General features: G+C 46.4%; 2 protein-coding genes across 2 annotated transcripts in view; one reads left to right on the forward strand and one right to left on the reverse strand.

The window, feature by feature from the left end:
* The first annotated feature begins 212 nt into the window (after positions 1-212).
* Positions 213-7,989, forward strand: si:dkey-79d12.4 (uncharacterized). Its single transcript, XM_063199850.1, has 2 exons — positions 213-1,001; positions 3,284-7,989. The coding sequence occupies exons 1-2, from the start codon at positions 969-971 to the stop codon at positions 7,856-7,858; spliced, it is 4,608 nt and encodes a 1,535-aa protein (XP_063055920.1). The 5' UTR covers positions 213-968; the 3' UTR covers positions 7,859-7,989.
* Positions 7,990-9,526: 1,537 nt separating this feature from the next.
* Positions 9,527-21,992, reverse strand: part of kcnn4 (potassium intermediate/small conductance calcium-activated channel, subfamily N, member 4) — a 49,423-nt gene continuing 36,957 nt past the window's right edge. The window contains exons 7-10 of the mRNA XM_063198967.1: positions 18,699-18,820; positions 14,542-14,611; positions 12,010-12,203; positions 9,527-9,647 (exon numbers count right to left, since the gene is read on the reverse strand). Coding sequence (XP_063055037.1) covers positions 9,644-9,647; positions 12,010-12,203; positions 14,542-14,611; positions 18,699-18,820 — 390 coding nt within the window. The 3' untranslated portion in view covers positions 9,527-9,643. The remainder of the gene's footprint in view (positions 9,648-12,009; positions 12,204-14,541; positions 14,612-18,698; positions 18,821-21,992) is intronic.

The raw sequence follows: 21,992 nt of genomic DNA on the forward strand, positions 1-21,992 counted from the left end.
ATATATGCTATCATTTAATAAAATCTATTTTAAACAATCACGCATGTGTTAACTGTGTACAGATTCGACAAAGATGCTCCAGAATGGGATTGGATCAATCCATGTCTTTGATTGGATGCTGAGTAAAAGTCATGTGACCCTGAGTGCATGCTGGGAAAAACGTCACTCATGACCCGCCTCTTCCGCCTATTGCAGGAAGAGGAGGACAACCCCGGAAATAAGAAAATACAAATATTTTGGCAATTTTAGGTATGCATAGACAATAATCAAGAAAGGACAATGATACGTTGAGCATATCTCATGCGACGCAGCACGATTATTACATGTGGCGTTTCATTCACACATTCGCGCTTCATTCGTGGGCGTCCTTACGGACGTATCAGCAGACGTTCTGCATATCGTCATCGTATGGTAGCAAGTGAAGATGGCTAATGTGTTTACCTGTTTACACTGACTTGGTCATCATGATTTGCGAAACTATAGAACTAGAACTACAACGGAATAACACACAGCGTGTAAATTGACCGCACTTTCAGGTGGAGGAGTAGTTAAAGCACAGTTATGATTATTCAAGAAAACATAATCTGAGTCAGCGGCTCAGCATCTCTAAATTCGTTGGCCATGTGGTAACTAGTTGTAGGGGGCAAGAGCCTTTCTTTCGACTTGAAGTAAGCTACTTGCACGGCGAGAAATGAAGGGAACACACTTTAATGTGGTAGAGGGCTCGGGCTCGTCTTCAACAATAACTTAGATGCTCTAGGCCTACGAAACGTTAAGCCGCTGCCACCAAGTCGGTTCAGCGTTAAAATTAATGTTTAAAGACAATGTAATGGTCTGTTGTGCTGTACTGTTACACAGGCTGTCTTGACAAGTCACTTACACCAGTGTATGCTGCTGTTGAGAGTATGTAAGCCGCTGCCGGCCCCATTCACGCAGAGGAGGATGCAGGTGACGGGGTGAAGGTGGAGATGGATGAAAAAGTGTGCGCTGTTGACTCAGCGGTGAGTTTGTTCTCAGTTAAGACTTTCGGTAGCATCGTATGGACTAGGCCTATACAGTCAATGGCACATTGAATAAGCTACTTGGACTCAAACTCATAGATAATGCTTCAAGGTTATTGGGTAACACTTTATAATAATGTTCCTTAGTAAAGACTCAGTAAATAATTAACTAATGATGAATAAAACATTAACAAATGTTTTTATTATTAACTAAGTTTTAATGATGCTTTATAAAATATCTACAAATGATATATGCAAGATTTTACACACCTTATAACAGAGTATTTTATTCATTTACAAGCAACTTGTAAATGTTTGATAAATATAAAATATTAACATAGCATTTCCTAGTCATTTACAAGCATTTGTTTACATTTCCTAGTCATTTACAAACGTTTGTTAATGTTTTGTTCATCAATAGTTAATTATTTATTAAGTCTTTATAATGCTTTTTTGCATCCATTATTCTAAAGTGTTACCGGTTATTGAAGTACAGTTAACAGTGTTTTGTCCACTTCAGTGTTGTGTTTACATGTAGGATTGTCTGTAGGCCTACATCTGGGTTGGTAGTGCTGTATCGGACCTTTTAAAAGAATGGGTTGTCACATTAGCACACTACCAGTCTTTCAACTAACTCAAACAATTTATTATTATTTATTTATTTCTTTGGTTTTGGGGGGGGGGGGGTGCCTTTATTATAATAGGTTGAGTAGCTGTACAGGAAAGGATACAGCTTAATTTAATATGACTCAGGCTTGAACCAAACCGGGATCCTAATGGGCAACTGCCTGTCTCTGGTAGAAGTCAGAGGATGCAATATCACGTTGTGTGCTGTGTGTGTCCACAGGAAGTAGTACTACCCGGGCCATACTCACCTGACATTACGCTACCCGACACAGTGAAAGTGAAAAAGTGAAAGCCCCATTGGGAAACTCCAACTCCCATTGTCATTGTGACACAGCACACAAGTGAACACTGCACACAACGAAATTGCATTTATGCCTCACCCGTGCAAGGGGGCAGCCCTCAATGGCGCCCCAAGGGAGCAGTGCAGTGGGACGGTACAATGCTCAGCGTACCTCAGTCATGGACGAGGATTGGGCAGAGCACTGGTTGATTACCCCGCCAATCAACCTGGCCGGTCGGGAATCAAACCGGTAATCTTTGGGCTACAAGTTTGACACCCTAACCAATTACCCATGAATTAGCATTGGCATTTCGGTTCAGTGTCAGGTAGGATACTCATGACAGTTGACAGATGGGATACACACTTCCCTAACACTATTGTATTACTACCTTATTACAACTCATTTCAACCCTAAGTGACATTATTTCCGAAATGACTGAAGAACCAAACACCGTCATTTCAGGTGTTATTCGTGACATTGTAGGTTAGGTTTGGAGAAGGAAATTGGCCATTTAAAAAACAAAGTTTTTTGTATATTAAACCATATTCATATTTTAATATATAGGCTATCATAATTCAGCAAGCAAGGCAGCAAGACTACGAGGTCATCTCTCAACCTCCAAGAAGCAGATAAAGACTTGTCCTTCATGACTATAGTATTTCATGCTCTAATGCCCAAGCTGACCCAGACCTGGGGTAGACTTAGACTCTATGGCATGTTGGTGTATGAGTGTGTGTACTCTGTACCCTGTGCTAAATGTACTTACTGTACACAATGAAATTGCATTCATGCCTCACCTGTGCAAGGGGGCAGCCCCAAATGGCGCCCCAAGGGAACAGTGCGGCGGGATGGTACCATGCTCAGGGTTGGGGCCCAAAGTGTCTGATTTCACATGAAATGACGACACATTAATGGAACTGACAACCTTTTTTTTTTTTTCACATATTTGCATTATTTCCAAGCATTATTCATGAATGGGCATATAATTTTTGTCTGTGTTTGCATTGCCTCGTTTAACAGTATAGCCAAATTAAACATAGCAATGCAAGTCTATGGTACAAAATAAAACATCATCAAATGTACTTATAAACCACTTTAAAATGAATATTAATTCACCAGAGTTTAAAATGGCAAATTAATTACGTCCAGTGATCACTTGTGGCTTGATGCTAAAGTTACCAGTTACTTCCAGTGATTATGCTAAGCTATGCTAATAATTCTGATCCAATAAATCTATGTACTGAAAACACTGAGAAGAAAATGATATGCACACTCATGAATAATGCTGGGAAATACTACAAATATGTGAAAATCAAAAAATGGTGGTCTGTTCCTTTAAACTTGAGATCTTACCCCTGTCATTCCCTTTTTCAGGACGGAGATGACAAACGTTCAACACGGGATATGGCCCAGTGCCTGGACAACCACTCTGACATGAACTCCTGTGATTCGGAGCACAACCCATCGCCCACGTCATCACCTTCTCTATCACCAGATGTCTCGTCCATCCAACGCACCCGCACCAACGGCTCGCAGCAGCACCTGCCCAGCCTGCAGTGTCGCGAGTGCTGGGAGTGCGGCGAGTCCTTCCCGACGCTGCACGACCTCCTGGCCCACTTCCGGGGCCACCAGACCTCAGGCCACTGCCACCTCTGCCAGGTGACCTTCCGCCTGGGCACGTCGCTGGCCCTGCACCTGGAGAACGCCCAAAGCCACAGCCACAAGTCGCTCCTGTGCCCCAACGACGGGTGCGGGACCGTGCTCAGGAACCGGTGGCACCTGAACCAGCACTTGGAGACGTGCCAGGCGAGTAAAAGTGTGGAACAGGAAATTATGGTGGAAGAAGAGGATGAGGGGGAAGAGGAAGATGAAGAGGAGGAGGAGGAGGAAGGGGATGGGGAGGGGGAAGAAGTAGAGAACGATTATGACCACACCTACTGCAGCAGGCTTCAGCCACCCAGTCCAAACGGCTTGAGTCTGACATGCAACGTCACCAACACCTCTGCCACTCAGAGGAAAAGCCAGACTGACGTGTTGTCCAATGCACAGCAAGTACATGTGGAAACTAGTGTGGGTCAGATAAAGATGGAGGTCGAGGAGGTGTTGGTGAAGGAGGAGGAGATGTCTGAGGAGGAGGAGGAGGAGGTGTTTAAAGAGGAGGCGATGCTTCAGGAGCAGCAGCAGGAGGAGGAGGAGGAGGTCGTGGAGGAGGAAGAGGTCGTGGAACAGGAGGAGGTCATGGAGGAGGAGGCAGTGGAGGAGAAAGAGGAGGAGGAGATCGTGGAGGAGGAGGTAGAGGTCTTTCTGGACGCACCCGACGAAGACGGCCACGATCAGAAGTTTTTTGAGGAGGAAGTGGATATTGGTGATGAATCTGACATGTCGAGCTCAACAGAGGAGGATGCTGAAACGGACAGAGGTTTTGATCACCACAACAGCGACGCAGATGATGGTGATGAAGATTACGTCCCAGACGAGCAAGACTCCCAGAGCTCCTCTTCCGAGTCGGACTCGACATTGTCCTCTGACGGCTTCGAGTACAACGAGTATTTAAAGAGCAACATGTACATGCCGTACAAAACGCTTGTGGACACGAGGAAACCGGTGTTCTGCAGCACAGAGAAAGGTCGCAAGTGTCCCCACTGTGGCCTGGGCCCCTTCCTGGACTTGAAGCCCCACATGACTCGCTGCTGCCTGAGGGGCCCGGACAAGTGCATGAAATGCTGGAAGGCGTACGGCTACAAGATGGACTTCATCTGTGTGCTCTGCAAGAAGAAATTCCCCGACTGGGACTCCGGTAAGGACCACGTCTGCCCTGCCAACGGTGAGCCAGCAGGGTCACACTTCGCAAGCATCACCGGCAGCCAGCCAGCACACTCAAAGCAACTAGCAACATCAGCAGCAGTAGTGGCAGGAGCTGGGTCCTTCTCTTTGCTCAACACTGCCCAGTTTAACAAAATCGTCTCTTTGCTGCCTCCTGGTGTGATTTACACGCAAGCGCAACCTACCATAGTAACACAAACTGTGCCCTCTATTGGTTTCACTGTGGTCAGTAACAACAGCAACAGGGTTGTAAACATGGTCAAGCCAGCGAGTCCCTTGGTTGCTCAGTCTGCTGCCCTCGGAGGTTCCAGTGGCCCCCAGGTGGTGAAAATGATCCTACCCCAAAACAAAGCGACCGCTGAGGGTTTGGTCGTCCACGGAAACAGTAACACGGCTGTTCCTGTGTCACTGGCAACGGTTTGCAGCAAAGGTGTGACTCTTTCTTCTGCCTCTACACAGGGAACAAAGCAGGACATTGTGAGGCTCAGCACCCAGGGAACCAATCAGATTCTGGGGCCTAGCAGCCACGGAGCCAATGCTGTGGGGGCCCCTCCGATAGTCTTCGGGCTGGCTGGGCACGTGCCCCCGTCTGCAGCGTCCAACGCGGCCCAGCTTGTAGAACGGCAGCATGGAGCAACTACAGCCATACTTTTTGGGTGTCAACCATCTGATCAGCCACCAATGGCCACAACACCACAGAGTCAAAGCCTAGCTAAAGTGGACCCACCAGTGCCCTCAGCACTGCAGAGCCAAGCCCTAGCACCACAGAGTCAATTCCCAGCACCACTGTGTCAGCCCCTAGCCAAGGTAGTTCCGCTAGTACCCTCAGCTCAGCAGAGTCAAGCCCTAGCACCACAGAGTCAGCCCCTAGCCAAGGTGGTTCCGCTACTACCCCCAGTACCACAGAGTCAGCCCCTAGCCAAGGTGGTTCCACTAGTACCCTCAGCTCAGCAGAGTGAAGCCCTAGCACCACAGAGTCAGCCCCTAGCCAAGGTGGTTCCACTACTACCCCCAGTACCACAGAGTCAGCCCCTAGCCAAGGTGGTTCCATTTGTACCCTCAGCCCGGCAGAGTCCTCCCCTGGCCCCCGAGAGTCAATCTCCAGCACTGCAGAGTCAGCCCCTGGCCAATGTGGCTCCACCAGTGGCCTCGGCACAGCAGAGCGAAGCCCTAGCATCACAGAGTCAACCCCTAGCCAAGGTAGTTCCACTAGTGCCCTCAGCAGAGCAGAGCGAAGACCTACCCGGGGTGACTGCCAGTAGCAAAGCCCATACCCAAACCACACTGTCCACAATATCTGGCATGATGTTTCGCATCCCTGGCAAGGACGCCTCGCAGGCCGTCTTCATCCCCGACAAGCCCCTGGGCAGCGCCAGCCCTTTCGTCGGCCATCTGGTTCCCGTGCCAACAACGAGTGGACATTCCGTCACCCTTCCGACGCCGCTGCCCATCGTGTCCCTGAAAAATGCGACGGCAGCGCCACTAGTGACAGCCTCAAGCGCGGCTGGTCCTCACGTCTCAAGTCAGGTTTCCTCTTCCTCCTCCTCCTCTTCTTCCCAGACCCCAGTTTCTGACACTGTGTGCACCACCCAGACTTCTGTCACGTCTTTGCCCCCTACCCAGGCCTCAGCTGCTCACTTGGCATGCCAGCAGGTCACCAGTCTGCCACGATTAGCCAATGTGTCCTCTGTCATTGCACCAGTTCAGGCCACACCTCGCGCCACCACGGCACCTGCTCACAGGCTCATCTTACCCGCCCTGGCACCCAAGAAAACCATCACCACCACCAGCACCTCAGCGTCCAGCTCCTTTCCCCCGTATGCTGCACTTAACACGGCACCCAACCAATCCACCACTGTCACCACTACCACCACTACCACTGCTGCTGTCTCCAGCTCCTACACCCCATATGCTACACTTAACACAGCACCAAACAAAACCATCACCACCACCACCACCACTTCTGCCTCCAGTTCCTATTACCCACACACCATGCTTAACACGGCACCCAACAAATCCATCATCACCAGCACCACTTCAGCTCCCAGTTCCTATGTCCCATACGCTGCATTTAACACAGCAACCAACAAATCCACCACCACCACCAGCGCAGTCTCCACTTCCTATACCGCGCACACCACACTTAACACGGCACCCAACAAAAACACCTCAGTCTCCAGCTCCCACGTCCCTTACGCTACACTTAAAACTGCACCCAACAAAACCATCATCACCGCACCCAACAAAACCATCATCACCGCACCCAACAAAACCATCATCACCGCACCCAACAAAACCATCATCACCGCACCCAACACCATGCCCCAGCTGAAGATCCTCTTCATGTTCCTGAACCAGAGCCGGGAGCAGGCCCAGGAGAAGCTGATGAACACCCGCTGGAACTACAAGCCCGTCTTCACCTGCCGCCATTGCGGCGCCGTATTCCGCCAGCGCCCGTTGCTCCTGCTGCACCGCTACCGCCACCTGGAGGTGTGGAGGCGACGGTGGCAGCAGGCTCGACACCAGCAGCAGCAGCAGCGGCACCAGCGCCACTACTGCTACCACCACTGCAGCTGCCAGTGCGGCCGGCGCTTCCAGACGCTTCTCTACTTACTCCGGCACCAGCTGACGCACGCTGAGGCCACGCGGTACATATGCCCGCCCTGCGGAGACACCTTCGAGGGGGCACGACAGCTGGCCAGGCACAAGGCCGTCTGCTACAGACCCAAGAAGGCGCAGGTTAAGACAAAGCCAGAGGTGGATCACACGTACTGCCTGCCACCCTTCATTTATGAACCAAAGAACATTAAGGTGACGAGGAAGGTGAAAGGTCACTCGGGTGGCAGGGAGGCCTTGCCCTACAGACTTAGGAAGAAGAGAAAGAAAGGGAAGACGAAGGTGAAGGTGAAGGCTAAGTATCACCCGGACTGTGGAAGGCCCTTCGTCTGTGTATGTGGACTCCGGTTTGTCCGGCCGTCGGCCCTCCTGTGGCACAGGCTGAACAACAGCAGGAGACACAAGCACTGCAGAGCTCGGCATGCTGAGACACTAACTGTGAGCGACCCTGATGAAGCGTTGCAGTCTGATCTGGTGCAACAGCAAACTCTGAGGAGTGATGTATGCTAAATTGGTCGGAAAGTAAAACAAAACGAATACAGATCTAGATGTTTACATTTTTCTTCCCTTTTCTTTTTTTTTGTATATAAAACTAAATCTAAAAAAAATGTGAACTGAATAAATAAGAAAGTTTCTCACAATGGTGTACAATTATTAGTGACTTCATGTTGAAGCTAGTGTCATTGAAATGCCAAATCTCATTATTTTTTTACTTTTGTACGGTCATAACAAAAAAAAATATCACACGGCTTCTTTTTCAATGTATTTTAATACTTGGACATATTTACAATGTATGGCCTACACCATGTGCAAAAACATTGCTGTAAACGTCTTATTTTATAAGATATTAACATTATCAACAGTCAGATATACTTTCATGCTCTTTCTCACAAATACTACATGCATAACTATGTCTGAATACACTATACAGCCACAGGTTGCTGTTTCTCAATAAGACGGAAACAAAATTGCATAGATCCAGTTCATGCTCCAGTTTAAAACAGGGATATTAAAAGCCCAATAAGACATCGAGTGAGAAAAGCCTGACAACTTCTGACTCTCTGGAGCCCTCCCTTTCAACCAAGGGCATGTATACTACATACATTTGTTCAGAGTTAACGGAACACAAGCAATACTGACCAACAACATTGATTGACCAGACTAAGCAGTTAGTGTGGAGATCGATCTCTTTTGATTTCGTATGTGCCAGTTCAGTTTCATTCATTCGGATACATTTTGAACTTCATATGTATGACATAACTAAGCACTTGGTGTGCTACGTACCACCTGCCTCTAGGTGGCGACAAACTTCTAGGAAATGTACTGCCAATAACTGGCTGGAATACCTGTAGATAGGCCTGCTTGTGAATTTACATTGTTCAACTCGCATGGCATTAGTTCATTATGTTGTGTACGTACACTGACCAGCACTTTCCTCACACTACACCGGCAAGGCTACTGACATAGGTGTCCATATAGTCAATACACATATTCAATACATTGTGCGGCCTTGACATGGAAAAGATGCAGTAAAGAAAGCAGTGTTCAAATGATCAGATATCAGAGTGTTGACCCAACCAAAAAAAAGTGTTGACCCTAACACACACAAAAAAGATTTCCTGTGAGTTAATTGTCGGAGAGTGACACAGCAATCAATAGGCCTACTACAAAAGCTGAATTTGGAAGGGGTATAGGCTACAAACTTGGCTTGGATATCTTTCATTTGTTAGAGCCAACACTATGGCTAGATTTGTTTTCCATGCAGTCTGAAGCAAACATGAAAGTCTGAAGAGATATAGGTTACCAATGGTAATACTGTTAAAAAAAAAAAAAAAAGGAAACTAATTAGTTGCTGTGACTTGCCCCAGGAAACATGGGAACACGCGAAGGAATGTCCCAGTGCCTGGGCAACTGCATCGTTCCACAGAGAATGAGCCCCTGAGCAGCACAGGTTTGACCTTTCTTAATTGTTCGCCGTTTGTTAGAGGTGCCTATGACACATACACATACACAGAGGCCTGGCTGCATTTTGTGAAAAAGGGACATTTGTCATCAATGCATAAATAACACATACACACCCCATGTCCTCTTTGAAAAAGGAATTCGATATACATTTTACATGTGAAGGCACGTCTTTTGATATGTCTAAAATTTCAAAACAGTCCGGAGCCGTGAAGATCCTCGGCGGAAACATTTAATGGGGACAGAAGTCCATGAGTCCCATTGTTGTGGGAGCGCTTAGTGGAGTCAAAGTAGTGGAGAGGAGAGGGGAGAGCAGCTGAGGTGCCTGCAGAGTCACCTGTGGAGGACACACATACAAATAACAGGTGCACACGATGAGAGGGGATATTCTACATCAAGTTTGCTTAACATAACGTAACAATTGAATTAGTATGATTTTAATACATGGAACAAAATAGGCTACAGCTGCTATGTCAAACAAACTCACTCAAGGCTGTAGCAGTTAGCCCACATGCTGTACAAAAACCATTAATATATAGAAATATGACTTGGACAATATATTTTAAAAGTGAAAGTGAAAGCCCATTGGGAAACTCCAACTCCCATTGTCATTGTGACACAGCACTCCACAACACACAAGTGAACACTGCACACAACGAAATTGCATTTATGCCTCATCCGTGCAAGGGGGCAGCCCTCAGTGGCGCCCCATGGGGAGCAGTGCGGTGGGACGGTACCATGCTCAGGGTACCTCAGTCATGGAGGAGGATGGGGGAGAGCACTGGTTGATTACTCCCCCCACCAACCTGGCAGGTCGGGAGTCGAACCGGCAACCTCTGGGATGCAAGTCTGACGCCCTAACCGCTCACCCATGACTGCATTTTGTGCATCAAAGGAGTTATGAGTGGGCTCTGGGCAGTGTAACAGCGCTATCAGTAGTAGTGGTGTACTCAATTTCAGTCCTTTTTTTTCTTTGATAAATATTGAGTTCAGCCCACGGCTTTGTCCCAGGTTTTGATTTTTTGGCCCACTCCGAATTTGAGTTTGACACCCGTGGACTACGGAGTCTAAGTAACTAATGATATTGTTACAATATCACCGGTGGGCCTATTCACTATTTGCTGAAAATACTCAACTACATCGTAACAACATTGGTATGATAGTTCAGAGAGTCTTAAGTAACAGATTAAGACATAGCCATTGCAATTTTGGTGACAGTAAGGTTATAATATAGGCTCCAGGGGTTAAATGAATGTTTCATTACAAGACAGTTAATATGTTTTATATTAGCTGTACAAATGATTTAGGCCTACATTTTTTAACTGATCATTACTTTGATCACTAGCTGCATTGTCGTCTGTAAAGGTCCCATTAGATATATAATGTGAAGAATGTGCAACACCCCAAAAAATAAATAGTCTAAAAATAAATAAATAATAAAAAAACCCACACCCACACTTCCCCGTTTTCACTGTTATGTTTTGGTTGTGAGCCTTAGGACTCCAGTCTATAATTTTACGGTTTGGCAGTCCAGCTAGCAGTAAATATTGCATGACCACACAAACCATTTCCACTGCTTCATGAAATTCAGTTACTATATCCATCCCCTATGCACTGCCAGCTGGCAGGTGGCACCACCACTTCATCATCGTCATGTTTTAAGACGGTAGAATCCCAAAGGCGATATTCCTCCATGACTGGGGTAGCATCCCGCCGTAGGCCTACTGCTCCCTTGGGGCGCCATTGGGGGCTGCGCCCTTGCACGGGGGGTGAGGCATTAATGCAATTTTGTTGTGTGCAGTGTGCACTTGTGTGCTGTGGAGGGCTGTGTCACAATGACCAATGGGAGCTGGAGATTCCCAGGTGGGCTTTCATATCATGGCTATATTCAAAATTGTAGCTTGCCACTATTTGTCGCATAGTCCACACTATTTCTTTGTTAATGGTAAACCCAGCTAATATCTGAGGAAACACGGTACGCTAATTTGGTGAGTTAAAGGACCAGTTCAGTCAATTTCAACATGCAGTTGTAATGCTCACACTACCCTGGACTTGTCAGTAGGCCTACCTGAGATTTGTTTTCCTTCTTCTTCAGCCATTTCCGAGATCCTGGTCATTGCAATGGGGGCAGCACTTTGTTTACATTTCAAAAAAACATTTTTATTTATTCCCAAAAACATCCAAAAGGTTATAAAACATCAGCAGACAACTAGCAACCAGCGGTACCTTTTGGGAAAATATTTGGAGTAGGCCTATGTTGTAAACTGTAAATGTAAAACAAAAATGTAAACAAACGCTGCCCCCATTAGAATTGCTCATATCTCGGAAAGGGCTGAGCCAAAAAATGTGGCATCACCGGGTACTGACAAGTCAAGGGTAGCGTGAGCAATACAACAGCATATTGAAATTGACTGAACTGGTCCTTTCAGGACTTCCGCACACCGGCTCCGACAAAGTGCTGAGCACTGCTCAGCTAAAATTCGATTCCATTGTTTTCAATAGAACCACGCACACTGGCGCCGATGTCCGCGGACATTCGCCGATGTCGGATAGCAATTAGAGACAAGTTCTATTTTGTAGGCGCCGCCCGTTGACTATCAATGCAATGTTCGGGTGAAAATGGGTTTGAAGCGAAAGTGCGCCGCAGTGCTGTCGGAGCCTATGTGCGACTGGCCTAACTCTGGTGAGCAGCCCCTCACCTGTGTGGAGAAGACAGGCGAGAAGGCCTCCGCTCCAGGCCCTGTAGACCCAGGGCCTCGTTCAGCAGCCGGGTGGTCTGCTGTAAGCTCTGGTTCAGGGTGTCCAGCTTCTCCTCCATGGACACCATCCGCAGCTCCAGCTCTCGGTGGGAGCTGTTCCAGTTGTTGCTGAGGTCGCACATGATCATCTGCATCTATAGTGCGGGGGGTGGGGGGGAGGTGGTATAGAAGCCATAGGAGAACAACATTGTCAATTCCTTTGCTCTTCTCCAGCTTTACCTATACCTATGTGAACCTCCTACATATTTACAAATGGGAGTAACTCGTAGACAGTCACCAGCCACCGGAAATAATGTGTCACAATTTCCTTTCAAATCTTGCTCTCGTCCTCTCTCCCTCTCACTCTCTCTCTCTCTCTCTCTCTCTCTCTCTCTCTCTCAAAAAAGCACACAAACACAGATAAGCAATAATGCAAACGCACATGCATGCAGGTTCACACACACACACACTTGCGCACACATGATGGGATTCAGTATGGGCCTTGAAGGGCGAGCAACCTGAATTACAGTACAGTGGAGGGCATCTAGTGGGCTTTTTCCCAGGTCAGTCATGCACAATGGTGTCAATTTGCCTTGTATCCCCCCCCCAGTCCGTTTTTTTCTCTCCTCGAGTCCCCCAATTCAATGCAGCTAATGCATCCCAGAGCATATACGTACGTACGTACGTAGTATATCAGAAGCGATTTGCTGCGTCTGTCTGTTTGGAACCTCCGCTGATGCCATTTGTTTCCAGCCAGCCGCATGTATTATTAAGCCTTTATTTGTTTATTTAATTTTATTAGCATGTCTGGGGGTTTATGTGCGCTTGTTTGTGTTGGTAATTGAACCCTCTGAACCCTGTCCCGCACCTCATGTTTGGCCTGGTGACAGACATTTTATGTGTGTATTTACAGACGTTTTTATGTGTCTCAGCACCTCTCGGTAAGGAGTGGGGGGAAAATGAGGTGGGGGTAACCGTAGTGGATTGGATAATGGCGCGATTATGTAATAAATGGGGCTGACGTGACGTGTGGTGCTCCACTTGCACATGAGGGTTTTTCCCTTCGGCCGCAGAGAGAGAGAGAGAGAGAGAGAGAGAGAGAGAGAGAGAGAGAGAGAAAGAGAAAGAAAGAGACTGACTGTTGTTAGTGTACCTAGGTGATGGGCTAGTACTGAGGGAAGACTGTAAAGGTAGACAAACTGGATGGAGAAAGTACAAGTCCTGTTATACCCTCTGCTTATAGCACACAATGCTGTCTGTCATCAGTGCTCTCAACCAGGGCTTCACGTTTACTTTTTTTTGTTGCTCATCGGCCACTGTGGCTAGTTGTTTTACCAAGTCACCAGTCATCCTTCCTGAAAATGCGAAGGACTTTTCACATTCAGACCGATTTGCCTGAAGCGGTAAAGAGGGAGAGTGTGTTGGTGTTAGTTGGTGGGCAGTAATCTATGACATGAAATGACTATACTGCCAAGGCACCATTGATGAAGCTGAAGGTTGTGGTTCAACCAACCGTTGCCATTCAAACTGCTTAAAGTGACATGCATAGGCCAGGGCAGCTGTCTCGTTAGCCTGATTATCATCGACTTTCAAATCTCTAGCAACGCTGAAGGTGTTGCGTCACTAGGAGGGCACGGCCTAGCTACTGTCTCGTCACATTTCTAAGCCCCCTCCCCAGTAACTCATTACAGATTCAAACCAAAAAAATCATCCTCTATATTATTACATTACATTATATATTACACGTCGCTGACGTTTTTGTCCAAAGCGACTTACAGTTATTATTTACAGGGTATTGGTTACAGTCCCTGGAGCCATGCGTGGTTAGGTGCCTTGCTTAAGGGCACTTCAGCCATGGACAGAGGTGTCGGGAGAAAGGTGAGGGTGGAATTCGAACCTACAGCCCCTTGATCCAAAGACCACCTCCCTGATCACTAGGACTAGGACTAGGGCAGTCATGGGTGAGCGGTTAGGGCGTCAGACTTGCATCCCAGAGGTTGCCGGTTCGACTCCTGACCCGCCAGGTTGGTGGGGGGAGTAATCAACCAGTGCTCTCCCCCATCCTCCTCCATGACTGAGGTACCCTGAGCATGGTACCGTCCCACCGCACTGCTCCCCATGGGGCGCCACTGAGGGCTGCCCCCTTGCACGGGTGAGGCATAAATGCAGTTTCGTTGTGTGCAGTGTGCAGTGTTCACTTGTGTGCTGTGGATTGCTGTGTCACAATGACAATGGGAGTTGGAGTTTCCCAATGGGCTTTCACTTTTTTCTTTCACTTTCACATGGCTGTCCAAAATACCCAGATAGCGCATCGTGATTTATTGACAGATTTTGTGCCCCTTTGGTTTGTGGTCGATGGGGTGGTGCTAGAGCCAACAGGTTAAGTGCAAACCTATCTTCTGTTGCTAGGGTTCGTCCATAGGGTTCGGCTAGCTGGGTGGTGGTGGCGCTGGGGGAGATCATGAGGGAAGAACAGGTGGAGGCAACATTTACCTTCTCGAAGTCCATCATCTCACTCGCAAAGTCCCGCAACTTCTTCTGTTTGAGGCGAAGATGTCGGAATCTTAAAGAGAAGGAATAGAGAATACCTTTTGTTATTATACACACATCTCTCCTCTAAATGGTAGATGGGCTACGGTACATATTACATACTTGGTACAACGACTTTGAAAGCATATCACCCATCAGTGTAACATGCAAGTAGAAGCCGATTGGCTTTATATCATTTATCGGGACTCGTCGTGAGTAGGGTTGCCATCTCTGACAAAACACCTTAACATTTCAAACCCAACTGACCTTTTCCCTTTCCTGAGCGAACATGGTGACGCACAGAGGCGAAATGTGCTGTTCGCGCTGATAATAAATGAACAAAGTCAAGCAAGTGTTAAGCAAACTTTTTTCTTTTGAATTGACCTTTTTCCCTTGTAAGCAATGGTGCCCTTTATTCAGTTTCCAGGGAAAAATACACCACCCCCCCGGACAGACCATTAAATCCCAGGACAATCAGGAAAATCTGGGACAGGTCTGGCAGCTTTAATTGTGAGTGTATATGTCAGGTCAGTCATACACAGAAAGTGACACAGTCAGAGCCACACCATGGTTGTTTCAGAGATGAGCTAACTGAACAGTGTTTAGAAAAGCCAATGGCAAAGAGTTAAAGAGGTTTCTTCGTCTGTCCGACAGAAAAGCGTTTTTCTGCTGCATCCAGCAAAGTTAAAAGCAACTTTTTCACCAACTTTCTCCATGCTATACCCAAATCCTATACTTAGGAAAGACTTGAAATTCGACAGAACCAGAAGTTCCCCGAAAAAGCAACAGCGGAAACCAATATTGCAGGGGAACCCTGCGCCTCTGCTGAGGCACACACAAATCTCCGACAGCCATGGGGCCATGTGCAAAATGAGACGCTGCACAAACACGCCAAATAAGTTTAGAAATTATAATAATAATGATTAAAAAAACAATTTCAGTGCCATTTGGCAGCTGCCTTGTGCTGAGATGCTGTTGGTGGCTTTCCCTGCGCTACTGCCTTTTCCATTTTATTTTTAGTGCTACTAACTACAACAGGAAGTTAAAAAAGAGAAAAAAAACTCCACCCAAACAAGTCTCCCCTTTCTCTCTCCTTCTCTGTGCCCTTCTTTCTTCCTCTCTCAATTCAATGCAGGTGATTTTGCCTCTCTCTCTCTCTCTCTCTCTCTCTCTCTCTCTCTCTCTCTCTCTCTCTCTCTCTCTCTCTCTCTCTCTCTCTCTCTCTCTCTCACACACACACACACACACACACACACACACACACACACACACACACACACACACACACACACACACACACACACACACACACACACACACACACACACACACACACACACGCACACACGCACACACACACGCACACAGGGGCTGGGGGTGTTGAAAAAAATCAGTTTGCTTTTGCACAGTTGTAAAATCTTTCAATCTGTAAAATCACATTTCCTTCAGTCTGTAAAATCACATTTTGCCAGATAACCCTTTCTGAGCCCCCATCTCCCCGGGACCTGGTCCACGCTGGTCAGCTCCCCTGCTTCTCTTGCTTCAGCCATTGCAAAACCATGATTGAGAATATGCTCAACTATTGTGGCTCTGAGATCATCAGCAACTGATGTGTCCACATCTTCTACCTCCTCTCCTATTTTGCCTCCTATGTCCTCCCAGATACTCCTCTACTGTATACATTCTCACTCCTCTTCTTCCCCTTCTCCTTGCCTCTTTGACCCTGTCCAATGTCTTGTCATTATAACTTCCTGTTCTGTTTTTTTGAGCTATTCAAATGATCACTGCCTATGGCTGATGTAAAGCTTCACTATTTCTCAACTTTTAGAGAAAGTCAAGATACTACATGCATGGATGCAGGGCCGCTGACAGCTTCGCTGTGCCCAGGACAAAGTTGTCTGAAAGGGCCCCCCAGCCTAACACATACAATGTAATGAGGACCCAATTCTAGGCCCCCACTCTCCCAGGACCCGGGACAACTGTCCCCTTTGTCGTCGCCCCCCAACCCCCTGTCGGCACCCCGGCATAGATGGACCAAAGCGTTTACAAATGGCTCCAATGACTAAGAAGCTGCCATTTTCAATGTCCACTAGGGGCACAACGATGAGACAACAATTGGACAAGCAGCTTTGAAAATGTCAATTCAGGTCTGAGAAATGTGCCGCCAGAGGAATGTAGCGTCAGAGGAAAATCGTAAGCTGAAAAAAATCGCATGCTGCACACAAAGGGCATACACCAGCGCGCACACACACACAAGGGTCATTATGTAAAAGGCGGCGATCTCAATTACACGAGGGAGCAACACTTAGCACGGCACACATACACGCCGCCTCCGTCTCCGTCTCCTGTGGCTACTGTGCGCGCTGCGCAGGTCCCTGGCTAGCAGCCTCCACACCTCCTGCAATCACGCGCTTATCACACAGGAAGGTTCGGGTGTACAGCATAAACAAGCAAGGCCGACAACAATCAGCAGAGAGAGAGAGAGAGAGAGAGAGAGAGGCAGGGGGAAGGGGGAAGGGGGAAGGGGGAAGGGGGAAAGGGTGGGGAAGGGGGAAGGGGTGGGGTGGGGTGGGGTGGGGTGGGGTACGAGAGTCTCAAGAGAGAGAGGGGGACAAGAGAGACGCAAGTGCAACTGAATTAGACGGAACAGAAAGGGAGTTTGTGTTAGAGAGATGCAAATTCAACTGAAGTAATAAAAAGAGGAGAGGAAGAGAAAGGAGGGGGAGCGAGAGAAACCCAACCAGAACTGAATTGAACTGAGAGCGAGATAGAGAGAGAGAGAGAGAGAGAGAGAGAGAGAGAGAGAGAGAGAGAGAGAGAGAGAGAAAGCCAGAGAAAGAGAGAAGTGGCCTTTTCCAGATGCTGGTCACTGACTTTCTCTGAAAGTGCGGAAGAGTAGACTTCCTGATGCTTTGTGAGCTCATTTTCAACCTTCAGCAACCAGCGGGCGAAAAAAAAAACGCAAAGAGAGAACCTGCTGATCACAATGGAATTCTGGTGGTCCAACTCCTAATGTCTTAAAACAGGTTGCGTTTATTTCCGGCTTTCCACACGCACAGCATTCACAAGTATGTCCTCTACACTTCCGACTATGAGTGCGCCCCTACTTTCTTCCCACTTGTTATCTCGATATCACTACATGTTTTAGGGTTTATGCAAATTAAGGAATGGTGCCTTTTTTCAGATGGCTTTGTCCTGGGCCCGGGCCAAATATGTCAATGGCCCTGGTCTCCGTTGTTCTTTCCTGTGTCCTTACATGTATGTAGTTGTCAGATTTGGTAGGGGAAGTTAAGTTGAGTTACAACAAGATGTGGTCTGCACATAAGCTAAGTCTGTCAGTCAGGCATAGAAATACTGTTTTTCACATTGCTTCCTCAGAACTTCTAACTAGCCACCTCAGGCATGCTTCTCTAACAATGCTACTTTACTTACCAAAAATGAGACGGCCGTGCATGGAATACAATGGCGAACATAATAGTAGCTCGTGTGAGGTCATTTACATAGGCAAAGTAGGCATAGTGTTCGAGGAGAATCAAACATTGACTAGGTTACGGTCATTTAGTCACGGATGGACGGGAGAGGACAGACACGCTTGAACACACTCAGTTGCGCGAGCGCGTGCGCGCGCACACACACACACACACACACACACACACACACACACACACACACACACACACACACACACACACACACACACACACACACACACACACACAATAAAGGTGTGAGGGTTTTCAAAAGCCAGACACACATAGTTCATTTGCGAAGTTCAGGGAAAAGCCAGAGTCAGGCATCCAGACAGTGTGACCTACACAAATTGGCATTTGCATTTTTTTTTGCATTACTTGCATTTGCGAGTCCCCTCCTTCCCCTTTTCTAACATTACACAAATATCCACAAATATACATACGTAGATGGCAACCTAATGGCAATCATAGTAAACAAACACAAAACACACTCATGCTCTCTGATATGTATCAACAACATTTTCTACTTGTGGTTTGGTCTGATAGAAAATGTTGAGCCGCACACACTCGCACGCACAATGATCATCATCATCATTATTATTATTAGTTTTTCTTATTTATTTATTTATTTATTTATTTATTCACACTTACACTCGTATGCCCTCCAGCAGACGCCTCTGGCGGTCGCGGTGCTCTCTGCCGCTGCCCTTCATCACGTCCGTGCGGTGAAGCAGCCAGCACTCCCTCAGCACGTTAGCCGCAGCGTGCCGCACCTGCAAAGAGGAGGGGAGACATTGTGTCAAAGAACAAGGTTAAGTTCAAGGTTAACCTCAGTGTCAGTGAGTCAGCACTCCCTCAGTACAACGCCTGTTGCATGGCACACCTGGAAGGGGGAGGGGAATGGGCACATAGAGGGTCAACGTTGGTCAACAAAACAAGATGATGTCAACGTCAAGGTCACCTTTAGTGTCAAAGAGAAAGCTAGCACTTCCTCGGCACATTGGCCGCAGCATGGCATATCTAGAAGGGGCAGGGGAGCACAATCACGGAAGGTTGACATTGGGTCAGGAAAACAAGGTCACTGTCAATGTCACGGTCATCTTAACCCATTTAAGCCTGATGCTGCGTATATGCTGCATTGACCTTTGGCGCCTGGAGCGACATAGACGCTGCATTCAGGCTCTTGACATTTGAGGTTTTTTTTATAATGTCGGTATGTAAGAGCTGAATGAACACATTCTAATGCAAGATCAGCGTCCTAGCTTTTAAATGCAACTTATTTCTGTTTTCATGTGCTTCGAAGGCTGAGATATGTAGGTTTTTATTGGCTGACGGCACCTCAAAAAGGGCTTATGCCTGCCTTGTCCACACCAAGAGCGACCTACGCTAACTGAGCAACTGAAGTCATTTCTCTATGGAGGGCGCGCGACCAGCGCTACCAGCGCTACCAGAGCGAATTCGCCAGGATCGAAGCGAACTGAGCGACCAGAGCGAACTTTAACGATAAATGGTCAGCTAATATTATGGTAATGAGCTATGACGCGGTTCGGCAAAAAACAATTTGAATGTTCATAACTCCGAATGTCCCCGGCTTTCAAGCCAGAAACATTATGTGATTAGCTAAATCAAACATATCAATGCCGCATCCTGAGCGAATAAAGCGAATTCAAGGCGAAATGTCTTCTGCTACCTCCGCTACCAGGTAGCGTAGTTTGCTCTTGGTGTGGACAAGGCATTAGACATTCAGCAGGTGTTTTTGCAGGTGCCTTAAATGAGCATAGAAAGTTTACTTTGGGCCAACAAACAAGTTCAAGGTGATGGTTGGAGTCCCTGACAGCTCTCCTTCATCATGTTGGCTGTGGCGTACCGCACCTGGAAAGGGGAAGGTAGGGGGCTGACAAATTGAAGGTTAATGTTGGTCAACAAAACAAGGTCACGGTCATATTTAGTGTCAGTCACTACATGGCATTCTCAGGGGAGAGAGCGTCAGAGGACAGTCATCACAACATCCTTAACCTGCAACACCCCCATGCACTTCACATCAGCACTGTAGCGAAGGGGAATAGAGACTTCAAACCCCACCCAGGTGAAAAAGTGGTTCAATTTAGTACAATAAAAGCATGACTGAAGTGTACTTAGCATGTTAAAAGTGCACTCGTGCTTTTTGTGCTAAGAAAAAGTATGTTTACAATATGCTTATTTAAAGTGTACTTAAAATTAGATGTAATTAAGTTGCTCTCAAAGAAAGTACACTTAGCGAACCATACTTCAAGTGTACTTCGAAGATGTTTGGCTAAAGTGTATTTAGAGTGTTCTAATAGTGAACTTACTAAAAGTGTATTTTTAATAACATATTGCAATTGTACTTTTTTAAAGTGCAATATGATTACACTTCACCCAAATATCTTCGAAGTGTGATTTTCTATAGTGCGCTTTAAAGTAAATCGCTTTAACATATTGCAAGTACACTTTTTCTAAGTGCACCATGATTGTACTTCACCCAAATATATTCAAAGTGTGCTTACACAAAGTTCTTTTACCCATCATGCACCATCATGCATGTACCATCATGCAATGCACTTCTTGGAGCTACATTTCTCAAACAGAAATCCATTTACCTCTAAGGAATATCTTTGGTTTGCATGAAAATATTACTCATTGTTATATTCTACGTTTATTGTAGGAGTTTTAAAATGTTAAAGTGGTACACAAAAAATGGCCATGTTCCCACCGTCATTATGATGGTCACGTATATGTTCTGGTATATATAGGCTTACACTTCCCTAATATCATGGTGAGAGGTAAGTTGGAACTACTGTAGTTGTTCAAAAAAGAATCAAGGGTCACCATTAGTGATCAATTCAAATGATCTACTGCAGGAAGGTGGAACAAGAATGAAATAAAGTGAAATGTGTATCTGAAATCTCTGTAACAATGCAATGATTGTAAATGTCAGTCGTGCTAGGCATGCATACTGTATCACTACTGTGACATGTGGCTGTGTGTAATGTACAAGCTCTGAGAACCATCATGGATTGTAGTATTACATTTATATGATTCGTTGTACTTGGGAGTGTACTGTAAATATACTTCAAGCATACCTGTTATATATTTACAATACTTAATATGATATACTTTTTACAGACTTAAAATGTCCCAATGTAGTCCAAAGAAGCATGAAGTTAATATACTTTTATTGTACTTCTAATAACAATAAAATGTTATAGAAGTGTACTCAAGCACACTATTAATGCCATACGAATGCATGAAAAGCGTGTTTGGGGCATACTTTCAAAAGTATGCTTGTAGTGCACTTAAAGTTGTCCAAAAGCGGTGCCAATTTAGCATCCTCAGTGTGCTGCAAGTGTGCTGAAGTACTGCTTTAGTAGTGCTTCAGCGCACTAATAGTGCAATGAAGCGCACTTTAAATCGCCGAAAATAGTACACTTTGTACTAAGTACGGTCAAAAAAAGTACACTTTAAGTATATGGGTTTTTCACCTGGGCAGCCTTCCAGGTACTAAACTGGGGCTCTGCTACACCAAAGAGCCAGGCTCGTTGGCACGACAGTCAGAACACACCCACGACCCTCGTGATGGTCACTCCATCACAAGCACTCACTAGCAACATGCAAGAATACTTTAAAAGTATGGTTACAGCAAATCTTTATGCGTTTTTCAATCGGTTTAGACGAGGAAGGAAGTGGTGGTTGTATCAGCAGTACGATCAAGTCAAGTCAAGTCAAGTCAAGTAAGCTTTTATCGTCAGCTTCTTCATATGCGCAGGTCATACAAGGAAATTGAAATTACGTTTTCTCTCTATACCATGAAAGGACATAGACATACACAGGACTGACATTTACAGACTGACATCAAAGTGCAAGACAGGACAAGTAACAGTGATGGTCCAATACCAGTAAAGTGATGAAGTAATAAATAATACGATC

This window comes from Engraulis encrasicolus, chromosome 5 (assembly GCF_034702125.1).
Source record: "Engraulis encrasicolus isolate BLACKSEA-1 chromosome 5, IST_EnEncr_1.0, whole genome shotgun sequence".
Taxonomy (NCBI): Eukaryota; Metazoa; Chordata; class Actinopteri; order Clupeiformes; family Engraulidae; genus Engraulis; species Engraulis encrasicolus.

What these genes read in the sequence shown, in the direction of transcription:
- si:dkey-79d12.4 (XM_063199850.1), top strand. Translation starts at nt 969, where the DNA reads ATGGATGAAAAAGTGTGCGCTGTTGACTCAGCG. An exon ending in TGTGCGCTGTTGACTCAGCG is followed by an intron (nt 1,002 to 3,283) that starts GTGAGTTTGTTC and finishes TCCCTTTTTCAG; the next exon opens with GACGGAGATGACAAACGTTC.